Source organism: Chlorocebus sabaeus, chromosome 24 (genome assembly GCF_047675955.1).
Source record: "Chlorocebus sabaeus isolate Y175 chromosome 24, mChlSab1.0.hap1, whole genome shotgun sequence".
NCBI classification, from domain to species: Eukaryota; Metazoa; Chordata; class Mammalia; order Primates; family Cercopithecidae; genus Chlorocebus; species Chlorocebus sabaeus.
Window position 1 is genome coordinate 69,993,019 of NC_132927.1, and position 26,354 is coordinate 70,019,372.

At 48.4% G+C, this 26,354-nt stretch overlaps 2 protein-coding genes across 15 annotated transcripts in view; one reads left to right on the forward strand and one right to left on the reverse strand.

Moving 5' to 3' along the window:
* UNC79 (unc-79 homolog, NALCN channel complex subunit) overlaps nucleotides 1–9,515 on the forward strand; it is a 279,067-nt gene extending 269,552 nt beyond the window's left edge. For all 13 annotated transcript variants that reach the window (XM_007987657.3, XM_037984430.2, XM_007987658.3 and 10 more), the window contains 2 exons: nucleotides 6,260–6,301; nucleotides 8,342–9,515. In XM_007987657.3, coding sequence (XP_007985848.2) covers nucleotides 6,260–6,301; nucleotides 8,342–8,542 — 243 coding nt within the window. In that variant the 3' untranslated portion in view covers nucleotides 8,543–9,515. The remainder of the gene's footprint in view (nucleotides 1–6,259; nucleotides 6,302–8,341) is intronic.
* Nucleotides 9,516–19,984: 10,469 nt separating this feature from the next.
* The window catches only part of PRIMA1 (proline rich membrane anchor 1), a 71,497-nt gene continuing 65,127 nt past the window's right edge, over nucleotides 19,985–26,354 (reverse strand). The window contains exon 5 of one of the 2 annotated variants that reach the window (XM_073011281.1): nucleotides 19,985–23,224. In XM_073011281.1, the coding sequence (XP_072867382.1) occupies nucleotides 23,122–23,224 (103 nt within the window). In that variant the 3' untranslated portion in view covers nucleotides 19,985–23,121. The remainder of the gene's footprint in view (nucleotides 23,225–26,354) is intronic. The other variant, XM_007987665.3, reaches the window with a different exon arrangement.

A 26,354-nucleotide genomic window follows, 5' to 3' on the forward strand; every position in this document is an offset into this window, starting at 1 on the left:
TTCCTGACCTCAAGGGATCTGCCCACCTCGGCCTCTGAAAGTGCTGGGATGACAGACATGAGCCACCGTGCCCAGGCTGAAAAAACTTGGAGGTGATGGATATGTTCATTATCTTGATTGTGGTGCATGGCATAATGTAAGTCAAGACTTATCAAACTGGGCGTTTTAAATATGTACCATTTACCATATGTGCGTTATTGCACCACTGTACTTGAACAGTGTTGACTTTTGCTATATCAAATTAATAAATATTACCCATCTTTTTTGGTAATATTTATTAATAAAACAGTCCAGCTTTCTTTTGACTAATGGTAGGATGGTACATACTTTTTTCATCCTTTTACTTTTATCCTATCTATGTCTTTGTATTTAAACTGCATTTCTTATAAACAGCATAAAGTTGAATGTTGCTTTAAAAAAAATCCCATCTGACAGTCTCTTCCTTTTGATTGACGTTTTTAGATCATTTTCATTTAATGTGTTTCGTGATATTGTTGGATTTAAATCTATTATCTTACTGCTTGTTTTCTATATTTCACATCTGTTCTTTGTCTCCTGTCCTCTCTTTTGTGCCTTCTTTTGGATTAAGGTTTTTATGATTAAATTTTGGATATAATTTCCTTTTTTTTTTTGTATAATTAAGATAAACTGAGATGGCAACCAAGATAATTAACTTGAGAACTTTCTTCTTTTCAAACATCAGCATTTAGTGCTCTAAATTTCCTTTCAATACTATTTTAGCTGCTTTCCCCCAGATTTTGATAGATTCTCATTTCCATTCAGATCAAACTGTTAATTTCCAGTTTGGCTTCTTTTTTGACTCATAGTTATTTGGAAGTGTGTTTTTAAATTATCTTATTAGCTATATGTCTTTGTTGTTGTGTTAGTGGTTGATTTAGAGTTTATAGTATATATTTTTAACTAATCACAGTATGCCTTCAAGGAATATTATACCACCTCATGTATTGTATAGGAACTGAACAATAACATACCTCCATTTCCCACCTCGTGACTTCGTGCTATTATTGTCATCCATTTTACTTCTATATATTTTATAAAGCCAATCATACATTATTATTTTTGCTTTAAACAAGTTGATTATCTCTTAAGGAGATTTTAAACAAGTTTTATATTCATTTATATTTGCTATTGTTGCCATATTTATATTTGCCATTTTAGTACTTTTCACTTCATACCATAGATCTAAACATTCATCTTTCATCTTTCCTTCTCTGCCCAAAGGATTTTCTGTAAAGTCTTCTGTGCAGGTCAACTGGTGATTAATTGTTTTAGGTTTTGTATGTCTCAGAAGCTTTATTTTGCTTTCATTTTTGAAATAAAATTTCACTGGGTATTGAATTCTAGATGGACAGTTTCAGAGTTGTTTTTTTTCCCAATACTTTAAAGATATTGCTCCTCCATGGTCTTTCTGCTTATATTGTTTCCAACAAGAAATCTGTCGTTCTTTTTTTTTTTTTTTTTTTTTTGTCTGTATGTGATATGTCTTTTTTTCCTCTGGCTGCTTTGAAGATTTTGTCTTTGCCACTATGTTTAAGCAATTTGATGATGCTATGCCTTGGTAGAGTTTTCTTCATATTTCTGGTGCTTGGGTTTGGTGGGCTTCTTGGATCTTTGAATTTATAGTTTTCATTAGATTTGGAAAAGTATCAACCATTGTTTCTTCAAATATTTTGTTCAGTGCCTCTACTCAATATGTTCAATCTTTCTTCTACCTTCTTGAGCATATTGAATATAGTTATCATAACTGTTTTAATGTCCTTGTCTACTAGTTCTGTTATCTGTGTCATTTTTGTTTTATTTTCTGTTGACAGATTTTTCTCCTCATTCATGTGTTGTAATTTTTGTTGTTGCTTCTTAGCATGCCTGGTAATTTTTTATTGTATTATTGACATTGCAAATTTGACTTTCTTGGGTGATGGGTATTTTTGTATTCATATAAAAATTCTTTTTTTTTTTTTGGAGGCGGAGTCTCGCTCTGTCGCCCAGGCTGGAGTGCAGTGGCCGGATCTCAGCTCACTGCAAGCTCCGCCTCCCGGGTTCACGCCATTCTCCTGCCTCAAGACTCCCGAGTAGCTGGGACTACAGGCGCCCGCCACCACGCCCGGCTAGATTTTTTGTATTTTTTAGTAGAGACGGGGTTTCACCGGGTTAGCCAGGATGGTCTTGATCTCCTGACCTCGTGATCCACCCGTCTCGGCCTCCCAAAGTGCTGGGATTACAGGCTTGAGCCACCGCGCCCGGCCAAAAATTCTTAAGCTCTATTCTTTGACATAGTTACATACCTTACAAATATTTTTGTCCTTCTGAAGCTAACATTTAAGCTTTGTTAGGTGTTGATCAGAGCAGCAATTTTTGTAGGGCACGTAGTTCTTCACCACTGCTGCTGTGTACCACTATACTCATCAGTACTCTCGTGATGTTCTGTGAGTTACAAGATTTTTCCACTCTGACTAATAGGAACACAAAATATTCTTGGCCCTATGTAATCACCAGGGGATTTTTTCCTTCTAATATTTTCAGGTTGTTTTTTCTCCAGTGTTGGATAATTTTTATAACTTGCATGTACTGGCCAACACTCAGCTGAAAACTCAGGGGATCCCCTTGCAGATCTTTGGAGTTGTCTCTCTCTCTGTAGATCTCTCCTGTCCAGTTCTCTACCTTGCAAACTGTAGTCACTCTGACCTCCCAGGGCTCTTGGCTACGTCTCCTCACTCAGGAAGACTACCAGGCTCCACCTGCATTCCTGCTCCTAGTGCTACTGCCTGAAAACTCTCTCTAGGCAGTGAGCTGGAATACCTGCAGTGCTCACCTGGTTTGTTTCCTTTCCCTCAGTGCTCTCTGTCCCGCATTTCTTGATGCTTAATACCTGAAAAACATTGTTTTTTATAGTTCATCTGGGTTTTTAGTTGTTCCAGGCAGGAGGGTAAATCTGGTCTTTGTTACTCCATCTTGGCTGAAAGAGAAAGTTTCATCACCAATTTTAATTTTGAGGGCTGGAATAAGCAGGATTGAAATGAGTACAGTCCAACCAGGCAGGAGGTCTTCCATTTGTTCTGTAGCATGAACCAAGATAAGAGGAAGGGTATCACTTTTATTTTTGTGAAAACCTATTTTTAAATGTCCTTCAGTTTTCAGGATATTGTTTCTGAAGAGGGGGGGAACCCAACCAACTTTACTCCATTATAACATTGCAGAGCCCAAAATAAATTACATCTAATTCTTACTGACAGATTTGTAGTAGCCACTAGCAAAAGAGAATGAAAATGAAAGTTATTCAATAAGTCAAATTAACATTCCTGAAATAGGATGATGGCTGGGTTATACAATGTCATCAATAACGATGAGCTTTAACTGGATGCCTTTAGTCACGTGATTTGCAAATCACAAACCTGAAGGTCCCTTGCAGGTGTATTTTAGAATCACATGGTCATAGATTACATCAATGGGGAAATAATAAAATCCCTTTTAGACCAACATCACTGTTCCTCTTGCTTGCTTCGCACAGACCCTTAGCCCCAGTGGCAGCACTGGGAAAGGTATCCACCCAGGGACAGGGTACTCAGTACTCCCTGACCCTCCTCTTCCCAAGTCCCTCACGATTCTTAACAGGAGGTTAGTTTGGGTATTTCCCAAATATCAAGAGGCGTATGGGCCCACTTCCATATTAAATAGTCAAAGGTCAACAAAGTCTCTAACATCAGGACCCTCCAGGGCTTGCTTTTTGCTGTGCAGAAATTACAGGGGGAGACAGTTAGACTAGATAAATATTTTTTTTCCATTCAGAATGCCCCAAGGAGCCAGTCCTAGTAAGGGTGAGAGGGCACAGCTTTATCTGGTACCCACCTTTGTAATCCCACAGTTTTGTTACGAGGGTTGGGGGACAGGGGGAGGCATGGAGACGGTGGCATTTTCTGATATTTTCAGCTTTAGTCTCATGACATTTTCTGATACACACCATACTCCATTTCTAAACACAGTATTCATGTTAGAGACCAAGTATTAGCTAGCTGCAACAAAAACACTATGTTTAGGAATGTTTAGGAGTAAGTGACAATGGAAGTCAAATTAGCGAATTGTATACACCAACAGAATGTTAAAAGTCAACAGCCAGATTTAGCCTTGGGAACAAAAACAGGGAGAGAAATGCAGCTTATCACTTCACCAAGTTCATTTTAAAGAAAATGTGATGAATTCAATGAAACCAGCAGCTTATGGCTATGACTAACTTTGAACTCTGAGGTCATTTACATACCGTACCCCATCCCAAAAAGCTCTCCTTCTTCTTTCGTTTTTTTTTCATTACATCACTGTCCCCCAGTTTGCCCAGGTTAGAAACCTCTACCTCTTCTTTGACCTTTTCGTTACTTGAAAGAGCAAAGAGCAGACTCATCCTCAGATCCTCAAGATTTGTCTCTGCAGGCGGAATCCTTCCCCATCCCCAGAAACTGTCCCTGGTTTTCTCTGGACCATTGAGGCAACCTCCACAATGACGCTTGCCTCCATTCCCTGCCTCCTTCTTCACTGTAATCTGCAGGTTGCTGCCACAGTGATCTTTCTGGAGCACAGTACTGCTCATGGTGAATAGAGCATTACCTCTTCAGAAGCTGTAATGCATTTGGAATAAAATTCAGATTCCCTAATTTGGCATTTAGGGCCATCTGGTGGGCTAAGGGTGTGAAGGGCTGGCCTGTGCTTTTCTAAACTTGTTTTTCATGGCCCTTTTCTAAGAGCCTCACATGTCAGCATCACGTGCCTGTCTCCCATCCCCGACTCTCTGCACACTCCCACCAATGAGCTTTGCCCATGCCTTCTCTCTGCTTCCTGGAATGCCCTTGTACTGGCTTCCTAGGACTACCAAGGTATTACAGTCTGGGTGGTTCAACCAACAGAAACGTATTCCCTAGAAGTTCTGGAGACCAGAAGACTGAGATCAAGGTGTCGGCAATGTTGGTTTCTTTTAAGGGATTGGAGAGACAATTTGTTCCAGATCTCTCTCCTAGCTTCTGGTGGTTTGCTGGGTCTTTGGGGTTCCTTGGCTTGTAGGTCCCCGTCTTCATCTTCACATAGCATGCTTTCTGTTTGTTTCTGTATATGTGTCTGAACTCCCCTTTTTATAAGGACACCTGTCATATTGGATTAGGGGCTCACCCTACTCCAGTATGACCTCATCTTAACTAATTTACATATTCAACAATCCCATTTCCAAATAAGGTCACATTCTGATGCAGTGCAGATTAGGACCTCAGTATAGATTTTAGTGGGACACAATTCAATCCATGACAACACTACTCCTTTATTTGAGTGGAGAGTTGGAAGGTGTATGGCTCAAAATGATATGATGCATATTGGTGTATTAAAGATCTGAGAAGTACTGAAATAAAGAAACTAACATTTCCAAACCTATTGGATTGGAGTCCCCCTCCACCATTTAAAAGTTCTCCAAATTAGAATTCCATGGAACACGCTTTGAGAAGTGCCATATTCTGTCTCCGACTTCTGGAGGTACAAGGCCATGAATATTTACTTAGATTCTAAAGGACTGAAACATGGCGGAGGGACCAAAGCAGAGAGAAGGAGCAGCTTCTGGAAGTCCTCGGGCCAGGGCACCCTGCGACCTCCTCCCAGAAAGGACCACATCAGAGGGGTTGGGGGTCTGTCAGAGAAGCAGTAGAGGGCCAGGGCTCCCCACCAGGGACTTGCTGCTTGGCTGTGTGTGCTCCCACACCCTGCAGACACCCGGCTCCGTCTCGCTGTATTCCGCCTTCCAGATCGCAGCCAGGCATCTCGGAGTAGCCTTTCTCGCTCACTGAAGCGTTCCAACCACTGACCAGAGATATTTTCCTAATGACTACAGGCAAATAGAGTCGCCATTCCACTCAGACACTCAGTTCTACAGATCCTGTGGAGGAAATTCTATTTCAAGAAAGTGAGGATTTAATTAAATAAATACACATTTAATTTCCTGTGCTTGGTAGCTTTCGAGAGACAATCAGTCATTTACTCTAAAGTGTGTATCTCAGGCACTCATGGGGCGCTTATTAACCTCCAAATGCCACTGGCTCAGCAGGGTTTGGCCTCAGAAAGGCATTTTGCTGATAACGGGTAGCTCTGCCGCAGGGCCCGCATCCATGCGCGATGTGAAAGGGATTCAGTGTGGCCTGTCTTCCCTTGCAATAAGTGAAGCTTTGTGGGAGAATAGAGAACACTAATAATGAAGCTTTTGTCTTTCTCCATACAGCTGATACCTATGTGGTTGCCAATGATTCAGTCAAATATCAAGGTAAGTCACCCCCTGGGCTGACTGGAAGCTTGGTTTCCTGCAGAGAACACATAACATTCCTAGGGATTGTTGATGCTCCATTTACTATGGAGAAGGATGAATTCAACCTGTTCCTGGCCTTAGAGGGCTGATAATGCAGGAGACCTGTGGGCCAGGTAAGGGCTCTGCAGGCAGGGAGTGGCGGCAGGAGCCATTGTCCTACTGCTTGAGGTTGGTAAGCATGCAGATGGAGGGGAGCATCCCAGGGTCTGAGTGAGCCTCAATCCACTGATGAGAGTACAGGCCAAGGCTGGGTGCAGTGGCTTCCATCTGTAATCCCAGCACTTTGAGAGGCCAAGGTGGGAGGATTGCTTGAGGCCAGGAGTTGGAGACCAGCCTGGGCAACATAGTGAGACCCCATCTCTACTGAAGAATAAAAATTTAACTGGGTGTGGTGGCTTGCATCTGTGGTTCTAGCTGCTTAGGAGGCTGAGGTGGGAGTATCACTTGGAAGCCCAGGAGTTCGAGGCTGCAGTGAGCTATGATCCTGCCACTGCACTCCAGCTTAGGCAACAGAGTGAGACCCTGTCTTTATTTTAAAAAAAGAAATCAAAGAAATGTAAATTGGAAATAAAAAAATAAACTGTCACTGTTTGCAGATAACAAGATTGTGTATATATAGACAGAGCAAGACCCTGTCTCTCAAAAAAAAAAAAAAAAAAAAAGAATAGAATACTGACCCCTTGGAGGATACCCAGACACATTCAATGATATGTCCTGGTTGCTAAAATTGATTTTCTATCATGGAAAGAATTCTGTTATGAAAGGATAACATTGAATAAAAGGATTGAGCTACAAGGAACCTACGGCCTCATTTCATATATGAAGAAATTTAGGACCAAAAGTAAGAGTGACTTGGTCAGGACCCCACAGCCTGGAAGAGGAGATTCCGACCGAATCTATTTCCCAGCCCCAGGCTTCTCCTTGAGTGGCGCTTTGTCATTGTAGGGGCAAACATACTCTATGACTAGCAAACAGAGTTACTGGGCTTGACTTAAGATGGCAAAGCCTGCCGCCTGCTCCATCCAAACCGGGTCCTGTCTGTCGCACTTAAGTGTTGTGGGGACGGGAGGAAAAGCTGAAAAGTTTTTTGCAGCTTTCTTCTCTGAGTTGAGGAGGCATGCTAATGGAAAGAAAGCGGTATGAACTCAGGGTGCCCAGACACCATAAGAGAAAAACGCGGCTGTCAACAAGGACCACAGCCTTTGAGTCCTGATTATGGCCTTGGTGCTATTTGTGGCGGCCATCGGGGGCATGGGCACTGCTGAAAACTGCCTCTTGATACTAGTTTTTTTCTGTGAAAAGAGTTTCTTGCACTCTCAGCTTGAAGCATTTTAAATTGCCTCTCTTACCCCTTTCCCGGCTTTATGGCAATCTGTGGTGATTTTACATTGCCCAGATGGCCAGGAGGAGGCTGACAGAACTCCCTAAGAAGCTTGGAGAAAGAAGAGAAGCTATCATCCTAGCTTCTTCCTGTGCCAAGTTCTGTGCTGAGCACTCTTTTAACCCATTTGTCCTATACAAACCCCCTGAGTAAGAGTCACTCTCCCCGCTTTTCCCATGAGAAAACCCAAACACAGACCAATAAATATTGTTCCCAAAGTCGCCTATAGAGGAACCAGGCTTTGAACACAGGGAGCCTGGCAGCAGAACCCGGGCACTTCTCCACCACACCCAGGACCCTGTCGTAAACAGTTCCCTGGGGCCAAGTTTATGTGTTAGCCCGGCACTGGTGTGGCAGCTTTATGTTTTCATTGCAGTGAGTCCGTCACGATAGGCATGTCATTATTCTAATGGGTTGGGCCAGGATGACTCTAGAAAACACGCTGCGATCCCCTGCTCTGGGCACTGCCAGAGTTGAGAGTTTGCCTTCTTCAGGCCAGATAACCCTTGAGCCAAGCCTAAGTTCTGCCTGCAAGAAGCCGCCTGGGTTGACGCTCCCTGGGTTGCCCAGAAACACTAGAAAGAAATAAACTAAAACCTCTTGCCCTTTCTTGACAGCACTTATCTGCAGGACTCCAGCTTCGCCTCCAGGCTATTCAGAACCACGTGAACCACCACAGCCTAAGGACGCTGCCCGGCTCGGGCCAGAGCAGTGCTGGCCTGGCAGCCCTCCGCAAGTGGCTGCAGTGCACTCAGTTCAAAATGGCCCAGGTGGAGATCCAGTCCTCGGAAGCAGCCTCTCAATTTTATCCTCTATGAGTGGACTCCTCGGCGCTCAGTGTCAACACTCTGGTTTAGCAATAATGGGTTTAAAAACAAACAATTTGATCCAAGCAGGTTGGGGAACATATTGGTACTGTACATTCTCTTTCTAGTTTAGTAAAAGATGTGCAAAGGCCAGAGAGGGCCGAAAATGAAGCTTTCTTGCTACACATATTTCTGATGACTCCTTGGGCTATCTGATTAAGTGTTTCCTTACATTATTTTTTAAAAACCAAATCATTTTTCTTTAACTAACTTCTATTTTTTTTAAGAAAAAAAAAATAGACTGGTGGGTACTCACAGAAAAGTTGTATAAGTCCCCCTGTTGCTATTTTTGATGATAGAGAATAAATAGGGTTTTTGAAACCTTTGTAGTGTTTTTTCTTAAAATCCACTCTTGGCAATGCAATAAAAAAAACCGTCACCATAAGCCAGTGATACCTGACTGAAGCTTTTTGTCATTATCCTGGGAAAAGTGGCAGCTTGCAAGGAACATTACAAAGTGCACTTAGAAATTAGGTGGTTAAACTGTGCCAATTGTTTTCGTTGTTTTATAATATCATTTTCCAAAACTGTCCAGTAACTTTTATTATTTTTAAAACTAGTTTTTCAACTCATTAGTTCTAGGCTGTCCTCTCTTGTAAGCTTTATGATAACCACTTTAGTTTTGTGAATAATAAATTTTATTCTTTTGTTAATACTTGTATACAATTTAATTGAAAACTGTAGCTTGCACACCGGACCAGATGAGTCCCTCACTGGCACAGCGCCCTGCACCTGGAGTGATGTTTCATAAAATGGAATTTTAATAGTTTAAGAGCACCAAGATTTCTCCGCACCTATACCTAGCATTGGACTGTGCATTCCAAATGAAATTTCTCCTCTTTATCCCTGTAATGCACTGACTAACAGAAGACTTACTACACATTTAAGCTGTATATTGACATGCTATTAAATGCATTTTTTATTATCTTTGTGAGCCTGGGGTTTTTTAAAACCAGTTTATAGAGCTAGAGTTTAGTTCCTGACAACCATTCCTTCTAAAGTTCTACAGCTTCTAATTTCTCTTGAAACTGAAATTATGAAGAAGAAAAGGCTTTCTTTCAGGCCATTTGATGAGAGGAATACACAATTTGTTTGAAGTCCACCTCTAGAAAGGACTCTGAGGGCAAAAGACCTTTTTTTTTTTTTTTTTTTTTTTTTTGATGTTCGTTATTAAGAGGCTTCCTTTTTCTTCTGGGAGCTCTGAGATCTTAATGCTTCTCAAAGGAAAACAAGCCCTCAGATGTTTGACTGTTCGTATGAGTTCTAGAAAGAGCGATCTTCAAATCTTCATCCTTATACAAATTGCAGGGGACCATTCAGGCTCCGTGTGGAGAGTACAAAAGTGACCATTCTTCGTATCTGCCTAACAGACTCTTCTGAAAGGCCTCTCCCTGGTCAGAACTCTTCTCCGTCGCAGTCATGCTTGGCTGAGCTTCCGTGAACATTTTGTCTTATAGTCAAGTTGTGCGTTTCTTTATCTTGCTTGTAAACGGTGACAGCTTTGAGCATATGTGCTATCTCTGTCTCCCTATGGTTTGGCACACGGTACATGTTTAATTAATGTCTATCCAATGAATGGATTCGGTTAAGTAAGAGGCCTTTCTTGAGCTCCCCACAGGCTCCATGAGCTTTGCATGTGACATTCTCTTTTTTTGCGTTGGTTTCTGGAGGACGAGGAGCTTCTGGCTGCTTCCCCTGTGAAGGTTTCTACTGACATCCTCATCTGGGCTCAGTGGCAGGCCTGGCTCTTGGCTAGTCCTGAGCCCACCCTGCCCCAGGCAGCCAGGATCTTGGTGGTCCCATCCTACCAGTAGACAAAGTCCAAAGTTACCCACATCTTCTTCTCCCACTCCCTCTTCTTTGCCCGATTCTTTGAATGGACTTCTGCCTGAACTTTTCTTCGTATTTGCATCTTCTCCAAGCTGCAGACGAACCCTTAACCTGGCACTCTTGACTGGGGCCCCCATTTAATGCTTCCGACTTTCTGGACCTGTTTCCTTCACCTAGAGTCTTGGTCACTCCCAGACAAATCTCTCTCCTTGCTCTTGAGAACCAGGACCCTTTTCCCTGCCAAACTGACCCAAATGCTGTCCCTACTGGTGCCCTGCCACTTCACTGGCTGATGGAAACTAGTGAGCTTCCCCAGCCTATGCTGCACCCACCCTTGTCAGTGTCCTCATCTTCTTCCGCAACCTTATGTCCACCCTCCAATGAGTCAGGCTCAGGCACTTCAAAGGAAAAAAGGGAGAGAGGGGACAAAAAGCTTCCAATAAGTTGGGCTCAGGCACTTAGAAGAAAAAAGGAAGAGAGGGGACTTATGGAAGTTTAGCAAGATTGGCACTAATAAGTAGGCGGAGAACCCATCCACCTAAGGCAGGAGTCAGCACCCTCAGCTCACAGGTCCGATAGAGCCCACGGCCTGTTTCTGCAAAGTTTTAGTAGAAACAGTCACACTCGCCATTTGCATATTGTGTAGGGCTGAGTTTGTGCTACAATGGCAGGCAGAGTTGCGACAGAGACTGTATGGCTCAGAACGCCTAAAATATTGACCATCTGGCCCTTTACAGAAAAAGTGTGCTGACCTCTGACCTATGTAAAGGCCCCTGAAAGGCACTGAGCTGGAGCCAGGCCTTCTGTGGATATATTTTCCTTACCACCTCAGTGGCACTGGGATTTCCATATTAGTGTTTCCTCATCTGTGAAATGGGGGCCACGACACACATTCTACCTCAGAGGATTGTTGAGATGATGAAAGAATGCAAGAAAAGGGCTTAGGGCGACACCTAGCACGTGGTAAGCACTTGTTAAAAGTTACTGATTATTCCTTTTATTCTTATGTTTAAGCCTGGAGAAGCAGAGCTACTTGCCCAAGGTCATGCAGCTAGTAAGGGGCAGAGCCAGGACTTGACCCAGGCTATCCGACCCCCAAGGACTGTGCTCCCAGCCGCTGCCCATATGAACTTCTGCCACAGCACACGTCATCCCCAGGTGACGCCCACAAATGCAGAACGGAGGGCAGGGAGATCTCAGCAACATTTACCTGATCCAGATTTGACCAGCACTAATTATTGGCATGGAGAACGGCCACAGTACAGACTGGTTTCCTTTCCACATAGCACCTTACTGGTTTCAGTGTGTGAGCAGAACACACTGAGATTTCCAAGGGTGGAATCGGCCCAAATCTCCAAATATGTAGATTCTGTTCCTAATGATTTTTCACAATGGGCATGCCTCTTATGAGTTGGGTGACCTTGGACAAGTTACTAAACCTCCCTGGACCTCTGTTTTTCCTTCTCTGTAAAATGGAGCTGTCTACCCATCTTCCTGGGGTGATGGAAAGCTCAAATGGGTGGAGAACTATGATGGTACTTGGGAAACTGCGCTGGAATCTGTGGACCCCTGGGAAGACTGGCTGCCTCCTGAAGAGCACACAGAGGGACAGCTCACAGCTGCAGGCTCATTTGCTATTTTTCTTCAGGCAGTGCCTCAGGATTAAGACCTACCATACCCAGGAGAGCCCGAACATGGCAGTAGCCAAGAGCATCCAGTCTCCACTGTGTGCCATCTCTTAGCAAGCATGTCATTCAGCCTGAGACCGGGATGTTTCCAGGAAATCTCTTCCCGAAGAGTCTCATCAGAGGCCAAGTGGTTGCAGCAGATTCGTTTCTGTTTCCAAGGGACAACAGGCCAAATAAGACTGGATTGGATCAGAGAAGATGGGTCCTCCCATCTCTTTCATGAGCTGGGCCTCTGGCATTAATTGGACAGTGCAGATCATTTATTATACTTCTTTAATAGAACTGATTGGCAAATATGTATATTGGGAAAATTGGTGTTTTGACAGTAATGGTAGGTTCTTGAGAAGAATGAAGGGAGTGGTTGGAACCCAATGGAATAGTACCAAACCGTGTTTCTATGGAGTTTGAATGCTTTGGGAGATGGCTGATGTGTTATTAGTAAAAGGCTGGCCAGACCTTCACTGACAGGAACGAGTGGTGAGCCTCAGGTAAAGGGGATCCAAGAGAAACAATAATAGCCACCATTTATTGAGCATCCACTAGATACAAAGCACTCTACATACATGATTTTTATTCCTTAGCCCCTTCCCCTGGATGAGATAAGCCTTATTATTATCCCCACTTTGCAGGTTAGGCAACTGAGGCCCATCAGTTAAGTGCCTTATCCAAGATCATGCAGCTGGCGGGAGTAGCGTTAGGACTGAAGGCCGTCTGCCTCCAACACAGGGCCTCACTCAACAAATGTTCATTTATTTTCCCTGTTTTTGGGGTCTAGGCTCCTTTGGCTAAAATGTGCCAGAAGCATGGGGTAGAGAAATCTGAGGGTTTTTTTCTTTCAGGTGGCTCAATGCTCTTGGCATCTCTGTTTATCACTCCATCTGACACAGGTGTTTTCCCCTTGCTTTGGGAATTCATATACATGGAAAAAATTTTGGATTATGAATTAAATCACATTTAATATAGTAGTTGTAGGAGAAAGAATAATTATGAGTAGAAGTTTCGATGATAGGGCTGGGCACAGTGGCTCATGCCTGTAATCCCAGCACTTTGGGAGGCCGAGACGGGCAGGTTACCTGAGGTCAGGAGTTCAAGACCAGCCTGGCCAATATGGTGAAACCCCGTCTCTGCTAAAAATACAAAAATTAACCAGGCTTGGTGGTGCATGCCTATATTCCCAGCTACTCGGGAGGCTGAGGCACAAGAATCACTTGAACCCAGGAGGCAGAGGTTGCAGTGAGCCAACTGAGATCTTGCCACTGCACTCCAGCCTGGACAACAGAGCAAGACTCTGTCTCAAAAAATAAATAAATAAAGATCATGATGATAAACTATGTTAGATTTGGCCTATTGAGAGTTTACCCAGCCCTAAGGAAACTTGCCCCTAATTACTTGTAACCATAGCGACCAATAGCATATTTTGCATATATAGCAATTTTGATATAGTAACCTCAGTTAATCTTCACAACAATGGTGTGAGGCAGACACTTCTATTATTAACCCCATATTAGAAATGGGAAAAGGGAGGCATGGAGAGATTAAATAATTGCAGGAATCATTCAGTAAGAGATAGAGCAAAATTTGAGTCTGAGTATTTCTACCTGCAAAGCCCAGGTTTGAGCTGTTACATATTACCAATAGTTAAATGACAAGGAGTCCCTTGTTACTCCTCTGACCTCCAAGGTAACCTAGAGTCATTTAGATCACAAGTTACTAACTGGCAGCCTGCTGGTTGGCCCTGGCCCAGAGCATATTTTCTTCGCTGAGCTTGAATTTCTCATTTCTTCTTTTGGTCTGGATACCTCCGGTGTAACATGCAGGCTCCAGCTTTGCTCAGTTCCCGCCACTGACCTCAGCCTCCAAAGCAAGAAGAATAACCCACAAGCCCGTGGGCAAAAATCCTGCCACCTCTGGGCTGATTTACCAGGCCTGGTGTTCTCACTGATTCACCTGCCTGGCCCTGCAGGGCCGTGGTTTTGCTCTCCACTTTAGATTGGCTCTCCCGTATTATGGGCCAAGAGGGGTGGGATGTACCCAGCGCCACTCAGCCGTGCTCTCTGCCCCCATGCAGCCCTTCCTTTCCCTGGCATCACTCCTCTGCCCCCACCTGCCCCTCCATATGCCAACCATCAGCCCTGACCCTGTTTCAGGCCAGGGCTCTTCTCTCCAACCCACAACCGTCCTGGATTCCTCTCACTCAGAGAAGCTGAGGTCAGGGGGGTGGGGCAAGGTGAGCCCCTGGCACCAGCTCTTCCCTGCAGGGTGTGCAGGACCTTTGTGGAAGCCACAGATTTGGCTGTTTTAGGAACAGAGAGCTGGCTTTTTAATTATGCAGCCCCGACAGGCTCCCCGCAGGTGGGTGGAGAAGGGAGCTTCCCAGGGCTGCCTGGCAGACGCCCTGATTTCCGCTCCTTGAAGTGGCCACTCAGAGAAGAAAGGAACCAGCAAGCAATCAAGCATGAAGGACAGAAACACTCCCCAGGTGAGGACAATCACTCTGCCCAGTGGGGGTGCAGGGCGTGGGGGGCTCTGCGGACAGCGGGGTGTGCCCAGGGCCTCCAGCTTGCAGTGCAGAAGCTGGACTCCCATGCTGGGCTCGGGTGGGGGAGGCAGGTAGAGGGGAACCCAGACAGGGCTTTGCAGCCAGATTGGTTCTCAGGGTTGGAGTCTGGACTTTCTTGCTAACTTGCTCTCTGACCACAGGCAAGTCATTGAATCTCACTAAGCCTCAGTTTCATCAACTGCAGAATGGAGATGGTAATTCCTCTCTCCTGTAAGGAGTGAAGGGAATGATGTCTGTCATGTACCCAGCACAGAATGGGAATCCCGAACAAGAATGGGAGCTAACCTTGATGAGGCACACCCTACTTGATGCGTGCCTGGCTCTGTGTTAAATGCCTTGCAGTCACACAGCCACGTATTCTTCACATTGTAATGCCATGTGGCAGCTGGTGTTTTGCTGAAATGAAATCACAGCTTGCAATGGGCATTTGGCTCCCATTCTTCTGAGCGCGGTGCTCCCACGCTGCTGGCTTCGTGTGGTGACTCACGGCTCCCCACGTCTCTGTGTTTGAATGAGCAACCGGGAAATCCTCCTCCATATGGCACGTTCTGCCAGCATTTGGATTTCACACCAGCGTTTCGGTGTGAGCGCATGATGGGGTTTGGAATGGGGATACTATTTTGAAAATAATAAATGGATATGTTCTTTATTCTTCTCCAGGAAACCATGTGCCCCTGTCTAGTTGCATGGCTTTCATGGGGCAGGAGGAGGTTGGGGTGTAGGGGAAATTCTGGCAGACAGGATGAGGAGTCAGACAGATCATCTCTTCAGGACCGCAGGGGATTGTCGGCAAAAGGAAAAGGGAGACAGATTCAGGGGGCGCTGGGAGGCCAGGTGGCCGTGTCTTTACCTGTCCTCTTGCGGGTGAGGGTGTTATAGAGGTGCCTAGTTGAAAAAGCCCCAGGGAGCCCCGGAAGATGGTGGCACGTAAACCTCGAAGAGCAGCATCCACACCCTCCCTGAACCAGGTGAGTGTGCAGAGTTCAGGTGTCCCCATGGGCGTTCAGGAACACGTGCAGAGGCCACAGTCAGGAGGAGAAGGCTGCTTTAAGCCTGCACATGTGCAACTGGAGTGGCGGAGGCAGCGGTCACCCTTCGCCTAGAAAGGTCCAGGCACAGCCCCACAGTCACCTGTCCAGGAAGCAGCCCGGGCCAGCCCCTCTGCAGCAGAGACTGTGAGAACCCAGAGGATGCCATGTGGCCTGAGCCCAGCTCCCCTGACCCAGGCTACAGACATCTGCTCAGGGGTAACCCGAGGGTGCTTCTTACAGGGAGCAGGCCCAGGAAGACGCCTCAATGACTAAGGGTCTATCTACAAGACACAGAGTCACCCAAAAGACTCTGGTCAAACCAGAAGAGGCTGCAATGCCATCAATTTGCAAATTCAGGGTTTTTATTCCTCTCCCCCCTCACACCCAATGAGGTAGGAACTCTGGACAGTTATATGAAATAAAATGCTATGTTTTCCTTTATGCCTGTGTGTACTGTGTAAAATGTATAACCCACTGTTAATTAACAAATATTTCCCATGCCCAGCACGTTTGGCTGTTTGGAGGGCTGGATATTTGATGATGAATAAGGCCCCCTGCTCCCACCATCTTACACTGTAATGGGAGGAGAAAGGCAGGTACACAGATGGGCAATTGTTCTTAGGGGGTGAGAAGTGCTGTATTGAAAATAAACTCAGGTGATAGAACAGAGAATGATGAGACGTGCTCAAAGACAGGCACAGGTGGTAATCAGAAAAAGAGCCACTGGAGTTTATCTCCCCCAACTTCACAGATGAGAAATCCGAGGCTCAGAGGGAAAGAGCCTTGCAGAAGTCACCTATGACGTGATTTTGTTAGACCCGCGGGTCCCTCACTGCAGCTCCTCTGTGCTTCCCACGGCCGGGGAGATGCTTGGCTATAAATCCAGCTGGAATGGACCATTTAAAATTCAAAAGGACCTGTCTGGGTTGGAAGAGCCTAGAACTAACTTGTAGCCACACAGAGCTAGGTCTGAATTGCAACTCTGTGCCTTAACTGCTTTTTTTCCTTTTCTCCCCCCTTGGTAAGCCATTTAACCTCAGTGTACTCATCTGTACAGTGGGGGTAACCTTCCTGCCTCCTAGGCTTGCAGGGACTATTAAAGAAACAAAGTACATGAAGCCCTGGGAAGCTGGCCCTGAGTGTCCCTTTATCTCCATACTGGTGTCATTGTCGCTGTGCACATTGTGGGGCCATTGGCACCACCAACCTACCCCTGGAGGCAGAGGCCTTGTCTTGCTTCCCTCTGTATCCCCAGGACACACCCCCGTCCCCAGTCAACACTAGGATATGAGTGAACAGCCTCTGTCCAGGGACTGCCAGGCTCAGGCCGCAGAGGATAACCGACTGGAAACATCCACCAGAGAGGGCAGAGAGCGGGAGCTCTGTGTGCAGGGCTGTCTGCCGCCCGGGAGAGGAGGCATTCCTCCGGCTCTGTGCACGAGTGGGTTTATGTTCCATGTGTGTTCGGCGAGGAGGCTGCCTCTGAAGGGGACCTGGATAGCAGATGAGTGGTGGCCAGGCAGAACCTGGAGGGAGAGGTGAGCTGGGCAAGGACAGCGACGCCCAGCCAAGGGGTGGGCGTGGGAACATGAGGCTGGCAGTGAGTGTGGTTTGCTGGATGGTGGGGCGTGGGGTGGGGTGAGCAGTGAGGAGTGGGGCTGGGGAAGCCTCAGGGCCCAGCGCAGCTAGACTAAAGATGGGTCCACAGCAGCCAGCAGGGTGGGCTTGAGTGCTCAGCTGGGCAGGCAGTGGTTGCGTGGAGTGAGGAGAAGCCTGAGGCAAGGGGAGCGAGGGAGCGGAAGTAGGTGATGGGATGGGGAGAGGCTGGGTGAGTGGAGGTGGGTTGGAGAGCAGATGGGAGGGCCCAGGTGGGACCCACCAGGTTGAAGGAGCTGGGGACCTCTGAGGTTTCCAGCTGGGGCTTCGGGTCGGGAAAGCTGACCCCCGTGTCCAGTGTGGCACCTGGCTTGTAGCAGAGCCTCTTCAGGCTCTGGGGACTGACTGACTGGATGAACGTATGATGGAGAGAAGGAGCCCCAGAGGAGAGCACGGAGAGGAGAGAGGACAGGCTGGGAGTGCAGCTCCACCTGCCCCCACAAGCAGGCGCTCACAGAGCTGGAGCTTCCAGACAAAGGCAGCCATAGGCGCCTGGAGCGCAGGCTGTGGACACCACTTGTGCCAGACATGGAGACGGGCATCCTCCATGTGTCACATGACTGGTCAGCTACTTCCTAAGTGGAAGGATGGTAGAGGAACAGGAAACAAGTGACTCAATGGGGCCTGTCATGAGTGTGGTGATGTGGGTGAGTCTGCCCAAAGGTGAGGCCACAGCGCAGCCACGGTACTGAGCCAGGTTCCACCCGAAGCCAGCACAGCAGCTCACTCAGGCTCACAGGACTGTCTTCTGTGATGTCACACCATAGTATCATGTGCAGGGAAGGCAGGAAGAAGAGTCTTCCTGCCATCACTCGCTCCCATGCATCCAAGACGGTAATTCTGCCACCTGCCAGGTGCTGGGCAGGGATGTCCTGTGGGTCCTGCTGCATCTCCCACCTCACAGGCAGCAGCAGGACCCCAGAGCAGGACATGGAGCTGTAAGCCGGCCAGAGCATAGTTTGTCATGTTGGTCATAGGAGCTGTCACCAGTGACCAAAGTCCCCAGAGACGTGAGGTAGAGACACTGGGCTGGCTTGTAGGAGGGCTCTGACACTGCAGCTGTGTGCTGATGGCTCCCGGCGCCTGTATGCTCAGCCGATCACCACCTCCCTCTCCCAGGCTGGCCCTGGGTCCCCGTTCCCAGGCCCCTGCACAGGCAGGCAGAGCACAGCACATACGCCTGCCACTCCCTGCTGGCCTCCGGGCTTGCTGCTGAGGATGCCTGGGCTGGGCGTGCACAGGAGTGCTGGCCTCCAGGTTTGCTGCTGAGGTCGCCTGGGCTGGGCGTGCACAGGAGTGAGTGTGAGGCCTGAGATGTCCCACTGAACCCTCACCAGCTTTCAGGCAGGCCCCAGGAGGGGGCAGTGGACAGAGAGGCCCTCACTATCACACAGGCTGTTTCATTAAGGACAACAGTGACAGTCATTGTAACGATGGCTGTCTTCTACTGCCTGTCTACTGTATGCAGGCCAACGGCAGCTCACAGAATCCCAGGCGCAAGGGGTGCTTATAACAGGAGTGTCTTTAAGAACTTCCATGTTCCCTCCACGTCCCTGATGCCTGGACACAGGCCCTTCCCTCCGTTCCTGCACTGAGCTCCTGTCCCCTGGGCTGTGAGCCCAGTTGGGGGATAAACCTGCCTGACAGCTCTGGGCCCACAGGGCTCTTAGCTGTCTCTCACTGAGCTAACTCTGAAGCCCCAGGGAACCCAGGTGGGCGTGGGTGGGGCCCAGCAGCGCCTCAACACTGCAGAGAGTGTGGGTTGCGGCCCCTTGCTCGTGCCCAGCGGCCGGGCCTTGGAGGCACCAGGTTGGGTTCAACCCCCAGCCCCATCCCTGTTTCCTGGTGTGTGCTTGACCTTGACCATTGTGCTCCATCTCTGACCTGTCTCCTCACTAAAAAGATGAGGATGAGGATGCTGCAGGGGCTACTTTTTCTCTTTTCCTACATCCCTCCTGGCCCATCAGATGGGAAGCTCTTGCCCATGGCTGCTTCCTGTGAGGCTTGCCTGAGGGTGAGCCTGGAGCGGGAAAACAAAGTAGCGGGGTGGTGGTGGGAGCTCAAGCCTGGGGGGCCCTGTGCCCTTTGGGGCCCTCTGCATAGGGGGGCAGGGCAAGCCTCCCCTCTCCATGCAACTGGCCAGGTAAGGGGGCTCTGCAGAGCAGCCTGTGGGTGTTGAGGTCTACACACGGGGTAGACATCCAGGAGGCCGACCCTGGCTACCGTCACCCTGCTGGTGTGGCCGGCTGATTCCTGCTCCCTGTGATTCCCGTGAGCACTTGTCAACTTAGGGTGACCTTCTTGTCCCATTTTCCCCAGATATCCCCGGTTTCGGCCCTGAAAGTCCCGGGTTCAGGAAAATCTCTCACTCCCAGGGAAACTGGGAAGGTTGGTCGCCCTATTCTCAATTAAGTCAAAGGTCAAGGCGGTGGGTGGCAAGATGAGGGACAGAATTGGCCTTTGAAATCCCCATAAATACCGACCTTGGGCCGTTGGAATAAAACATACAGAAATATCCCACAGAAGGTCCCCAGCCCAGCCCCGGAGTATAGCAGGACCCCAGAGAAGGATCCCCCCATTCCTCAGGCCCACATTCTCCTTTCCCCCACCCCACAAACGACAACTGACAGACATCTCTCTATTTTTATTGAAAATAAAAAAGTCATGGTGCTTTCTGCCTCGTAAGTGGCATATGGACACCCCCAGTGCTGCCGGTCTTGCTTCCGGTACAAAAGTCTTAGCAGGAAACCAACCTTAATGGCTTGTTGGTGGATAAGACGGCATTGACTTGTACATTTGCCCATTGAGAGAACTCCCAGGAGCAACTGTCCTCTCCCCAGTACACGCGGCACATTGCTAAGAAGGCAGATTTCAGGATATTCACATTCATGCATAACGTATCTCACACTACCTGGGCAGTTTAACTCATACTTTGTACAGATGCAGAGTACGGTAGCTGTATTTTTATATATATATATATATATATGTAGAGATCTCTTTAAATATATATAGCTATATATAATATATATGTTTATATTTTTACACCTATTAGTCTTTCTTCCAAAACTTCCTTTAGAAGCTTCTTAGGAACACCTGAAACCTCTGGGAGATCCTATGATCTGAGTTCCAAAGTTGGGGTCAACCGCGAGATGGCTGGAAAAGATCTATTTGACAAAATGCGAAGGGAAGTGCATTTCATTGACATCAGGGCTTGGACTAGCCTGAGAATCGGCGTGTGTCTAGAGACTGCCGGCTCATTTTAGATAAAAGTTCTAAGCTCAAATACTAGGCTGGCATGGTTTTAAGTATGCTTATGTCTCGTAAGCTCAAAATCTAGTGGGTCTCCCTTGCTGTGCCATGAGACTTATTTTTTGAATGGCCGGTCTTGGGCTTGGGGTGGGGTGTGGGTATTGAGTGAGTATTTTTAAAAAACTAGGTTCTTCCCTTGGTTTTTGCTAACTGGAGTGAGAAGGGATTTTACAAGCCCAACTGAGAGGGAATTTATGTGCAGACCAGAGCCCTGGATGTGTCAGTGGCTCAGGGAAGAGGATACAGGCCCCAAAGCGTGGTGATGGCTCAGCTGATTCCTCGCCAGGAAGCCTTGCCTGGGGCTGGAAGGTTAGGCTAACTGCAAAATCCAGGCTTCCTAGGTTTAAGCCAAGGTAGGGAATGATGGGACCAGGTGAGTGTGTGTAAAGCTGGGCTGTGCCCAGCCCCTTCAGGCTGCCCAGCACTCTATAATCCCTTAGCCAGGAACCTCTTCTCTTGCAGAAGGTGCCCTCTGATCACTCTGAGCTTCTGGACAGCCCAAGGCACGGGCACTTTCTCATGGTTGCAGCACAGGGTGGTGTGTGCTTAGGGCTAGGGTCCTGCCCAGGTGTCTGCTTAGGGCACAGCTTGGGGGTTCAGCAGGCATCAGGAGGCTGAAGGCAGTGGGGGACAGTGCCCTGGGGGGGGTCTGCTGGGTTTCCCCCTTTGACCTGCTGCTGGCCCACATCCTCTGGCCTGTTTGTCACCTGGCTCCGAACCTCAAGAGCACTGAAGTACCAGCCAGGCCAGGGGCAGGGGGCGGCACTATGCTGATGCCCAGGTGTCCAGGGGAAGCAAAATTCAAATCCAAACCCCAAACAAGTCCTCAAATAGAAGGAAATGAGGAAAGAAGAAAAACCCTTTATGGGAGGGTATGCCCTGGGCCTGTCCTCAGTCTGCATCTGCTGACCTGGGCAGGACAATGACACACAGACAGCTCCGTGGGCACTAGAACTCTGGGACAATGGGCATTTTAAGGTTCGGCCCAAATGGGGACCGGTTTTCAGGTGTGTCTGACTTCCCTGGACTTCAAAGTCTCACCTGTAGCTTAAACACCTACCAGAGTAGTACACTGGAGGTTTAGGAGGCAAATTAGGTCTTACAGGGCTCGACAGTGGAACCGTTCAATGCACTGGGTTCCTCCTGAGCACATATGTAGGGGCGGTGGGGAGTTTCCCACTCATTTTCCAGGAGATGCAAAATTATCCTGTCTCCATGGGCTTCCTGATGTGGCCCACAGGGAAGGCAGCCACTTGGGAGATAGGCCAACCAGGCAGGGGTTACCAGCCTGAAGGACTCCTCTCCTCCTGTCCCATTTCATCCCTTGATCCTCCAACCACACTGGAGGGCTCAGTGCTTCTATAGCATGAGATCTCTTTAGACATTGATAGGAAGACACTGGAAGAACAATACCTCCTTCCTGGTGACTGGGGCTCGGGGAGGGTAAAGTGGGGAGAGGATGGAGGACTCTGGGAGAGGGCCTGAGTACAACAGTCAGGCCTCAGGGGACTGTGGGGGACATCCAGCGCCTGGCCAGCGTCAGCCTGGTACAGCATGCCCACAGTGGATTTGGCACAAGTAGTGGCCTCTGCCGACTAAGGCAGGGCCTGGCTCACATAGATGCATCGGTTCCTAGGGGGTCAAGTGTGGGGATGAGTCTGAGGACAGGTGCAGTGGCCTCTGCCCTTGCCCAGTGGCCCTGGGCCGCGGGTTCAGTGAGTCGTTTTCCCCCTGGAAGGCCAGACACTGCCCCCGAGTGTAAACGCACTCCTCTGTCTGCTCAGGAGGGGATTTTGCAGGCTGGGCTCACAGCCCTCCGGGGTAGGCAGTCAGGAGCCTAGGGTGTGGGGTGTCAGTGGGGATAGGAGGGAGAAGGCAGGCCCTGAAGATTGACAACAATTGCAGATGGGGCGATGAACAGATGTGTGGGAAGCACCTTTGAAAGGGGAGGTCTGTCTCCTGGCTGTGCCGATGGCTTTTGTTGAGAACGTGAACAGAGGAGCAGGCAGGCTTCCTGGGAGGTTTTCCGGCAGGTTTTCCGGCAAGGAGTGGGCCCTGGACCATCTTTCTTTTGGCTAAAGGGGGATGCCTCCCTGCCACAGCAGAAAGACAGATCCCCCTGGCTTCGCCAGTGCGCATGCTTTAGACAGCAGCTGGGGGCAGTCGACAGACCAGACACCAGACAGGGAGGAGGATGTGGAGGGCCTGGGGTGGGGACACTGCCCAGGTGCTGCATGCAGCATGAGCCGGGCTCAGCCTGGTGTCCGAGCTGCCTTGGCCCGCAGGCTGACCAGGGGCAAGCCTGGGAAGAGAATAGTTTCTCCTTCGGGAGGCTCGGGGCCTGTGAGGCAAAGAAGTCCTGGACAAGCTCAGAGTTAGCTCATGTCCACCTGCTTTCCCATGTCCACCAGTGCCACCAAGGTGTCCCTCTGGCCAGCGGGTCCAGGGCCTGCAGACTCACACCACTGTGTTGTTCACATCCACTCCTTTGTTGCTCTGTGAAGTACTCATGGGATACTCAGCAACGCTGGTGCCATTTTCGTCTTTTCTCAGTGGTTTCCTGGAAGTGCGGGGAGGGGACAAGGAAGGCAAGGGAGGGGGAGGCAGGGACACCATTAGTTATCAACGATGGTGGGGTGTAACCTCCAGCTAGCATCCCTGCTCTGTGAGAGTGTCAGAAAGAAGCCCACAGCTCTGTTCTTGGTTAGCATCCTTGGGCTTTTAGTCCTTGAGGGGTTAATCAGCAGCTGGACGTGCTCTCAACTCGGGTGTCATGAAAACCGGGGCACAGTTGAGAGGGAAAGAGGGGAGCTATTAATGATGAAACAGGGACAACAGGTATGAGTCAGGGCTGTTTTGGACAAACAAGAAAGTATGTTCAGTCTAGCACGGTCAAGCTTTGACTGATCTCTTTGATCAGGGCACAGACAGTTAACAGAAGTGCTAGGGGGTGAGTTCTGCAATCTTCCTCAGTGTGGGCAAAGGCAAATGCAAAATGTGATGAAGCAGATGGTGGTAGTGGTGATGCTGGTGGTAATGGTGGTGACGCTGGTGGTAATGGGGTGGTGGTGGTGGTGATGCTGGTGGTAATGGGGTGGTGGTGGTGGTGATGCTGGTGGTAATGGGGTGGTGGTGGTGGTGATGCTGGTGGTAATGGGGTGGTGGTGGTGGTGATGCTGGTGGTAGTGGTGGTGGTGGTGGTAGTGGTGATGCTGGTGGTAATGGGGTGGTAGTGGTAGTGGTGATGCTGGTGGTAATCGGGTGGTGGTGGTAGTGGTGATGATGGTTTTGGTAGTGGTGGAGGTAGTAACGGTGATGGCGGCAGCAGTGATGATGCTAATAATGGTGGTGATGATAGTGATGGTTAGGGTAATGGTGGTGGTGATGGTTGGGTTGACAGTGGTGATGATGGTGGAGAAGGTCATAATGGTGGTGGTGATTGTGATCATGGTTATGACGGTGATGGAGGTGGTATTGGTGGTGGTGATGGTGATAGTGGTAATGATGATGGGGTGAAGATGATGGTAACGATGATAGTGATGGTTTGGGTAATGGTGGTGGTGATGGTTGGGTTGACAGTAGTGGTGATGGAGGTGATGATGGTAGTGAAGGTCATATTGGTGGTGGTGATAGTGATAGTGGTTATGATGATAGAGGTGGTATTGGTGGTGGTGATGGAGATGGCAATGGTGGTGGTGATGGAGATGGCAATGGTGGTGGTGATGGAGATGGCAATGGTGGTGGTGATGGTGATAGTGGTAACGATGATGGGGGTGGCAATGACAGTGATGGTAATGGCAATGGTGGTAGTGATGATGGTGGTGAATGTCTACACTAAATTAGTACACACCAGTGGTTCTTGAACACTTTAAATTGAGCCATTTGAAGCTCATTCCAGGGGGCCCTTAACCCCAAAAGCGGTTTTTCCTATGCATATAAGGGATCAGAAAGGCTGGGAGTGAGGCTCTGAGAAGGCTCTTGCTCATTTGCTGGGGTTTTGAAATTACGGTGTACTTTTGGGCCTGGCTCAAGTCTCACTTCCTCCCTCCCTCAAGCTGTTCAGCAGGGCTCTGGCCCCCAGCCTGAGTATCTGTATCCTCCTGGTCTAAGCCACATGCTCTCTGTAGCCCACTTCCATGCCACAATTCTGCTATCTCATCCCCACGGGGCAGTAGCCCAGCCCCCTCCAGGGTTCCCAGGGGTGCCAAGGTTGAGCCTGGATCTGCCCTTGCTGGGAGTTGTCCAGAATGGACAATTATGGTCATTGTCATAGGCCCAGGAGTTGATTGCTTCTGCCTTTTCAAATGTCCCCAGAGCCTCCCCAGAGCCATAGTCAGAAGAGCTGGTGCCTGGTGATCAGCTCCATGTCTCCAGGACAAAGCCATAACTGAGTGAGTTCAGGGAAGGCAGGGTCTGTGAGGGGATCATTAGCAGTTCATGTGAAGAATGATCAGGCCTACTCAGAGACTACACACTGAGCTCAGTCTGGTAGTGAACTGTTCCCTTTTCTCTTGCAGCAGAAGTAGCTCAAAACATCTGCTAAGCAAGTCAAGTGCACTCACTCCAGGTGGTCAAGCCCAGCCACTGCAGCTTCATCTAGGAATGTAAGAGGCAAACCCACAATTCCTCCCGCAGTGCATCATGCTTTGTGCAAAGCACTGTCAGTCACAGAGATTTCCTTGTCCCTTCTCTCAGTGGTCACCTGAAGAAGCTAGGCCTGGAGTAAGAGATTCATTTCATGGGGAAACTGAGGCTTAGGGAGGGCTTAACTTGCCCAAGGATGCTCATCTGGTTTGTGATGGGGCCTGGACCACCACCCACTAACACTGTGTCTTGGCCAGACATTTATCTTCCCATTATTATTATTATTGTTATTATTTTGGAGATGGGGTCTTGCTCTGTTGCCTAGGCTGCAGTGCAGTGGCATCATCACAGCTCACTGCAACCTTGAACTCCTGAGCTCAAGCGATCCTCCAGCTTTAGCCTCCTGAGTAGCTGGGACTACAGGCGTGTGCCACCAAGCCTGGCTAATTTTTTATTTTTTTGTAGACACAGGGTCTTGCTATGTTGCCCAGGCTGTTCTTGAACTCCTGGCCTCAAGCAATCCTCCTGTCTCGGCCTCCCAAAGTGCCAGCATCTTCCCATTTAATCAGCATTCCCAGCAGGTATTCCCCTATGAGCTCTGGGATCTCATCAACTTGGGAAAGCCTTCTTCCACTCCCTCTTAGAGATTCTGCAGAGTCCTCCAAGACGCCTGTCTCCTTTTGCTTTAACTCAGCATATCCCACATATGAATCTGAGAACCCCATTTACGTAGATGCTAACAGATACTCTCTGTTTACAGGCCTCAGCTGTGCTACCTTGTTTATGTCGGGATCCATGGGAAATGATGGACTCTGTAGCCAAGCTCTGCCTTGGGCCTTTTGCTCCCTCTGTCCCCTTCATCCCCATTCCTGTCCTACCCACCCCTTTCCAGGGAGCCTTAAGTAGCTCTGATGTTGCCAGGTGTGCCTGACTTCTGACTCCATGAAATCCGCATGTCCTGGACAATTAGTGGCGGTGGCATCTTCTTACAGTGAGATCCTGTGCTCCCCCAGTGAGGCCGCTGATGGACTCAAGTGGGATAAATGTATCATGAATACATGAGGGGAAGAAAGGACATCCGCATCAGGATTCCAGAAAATATTAAC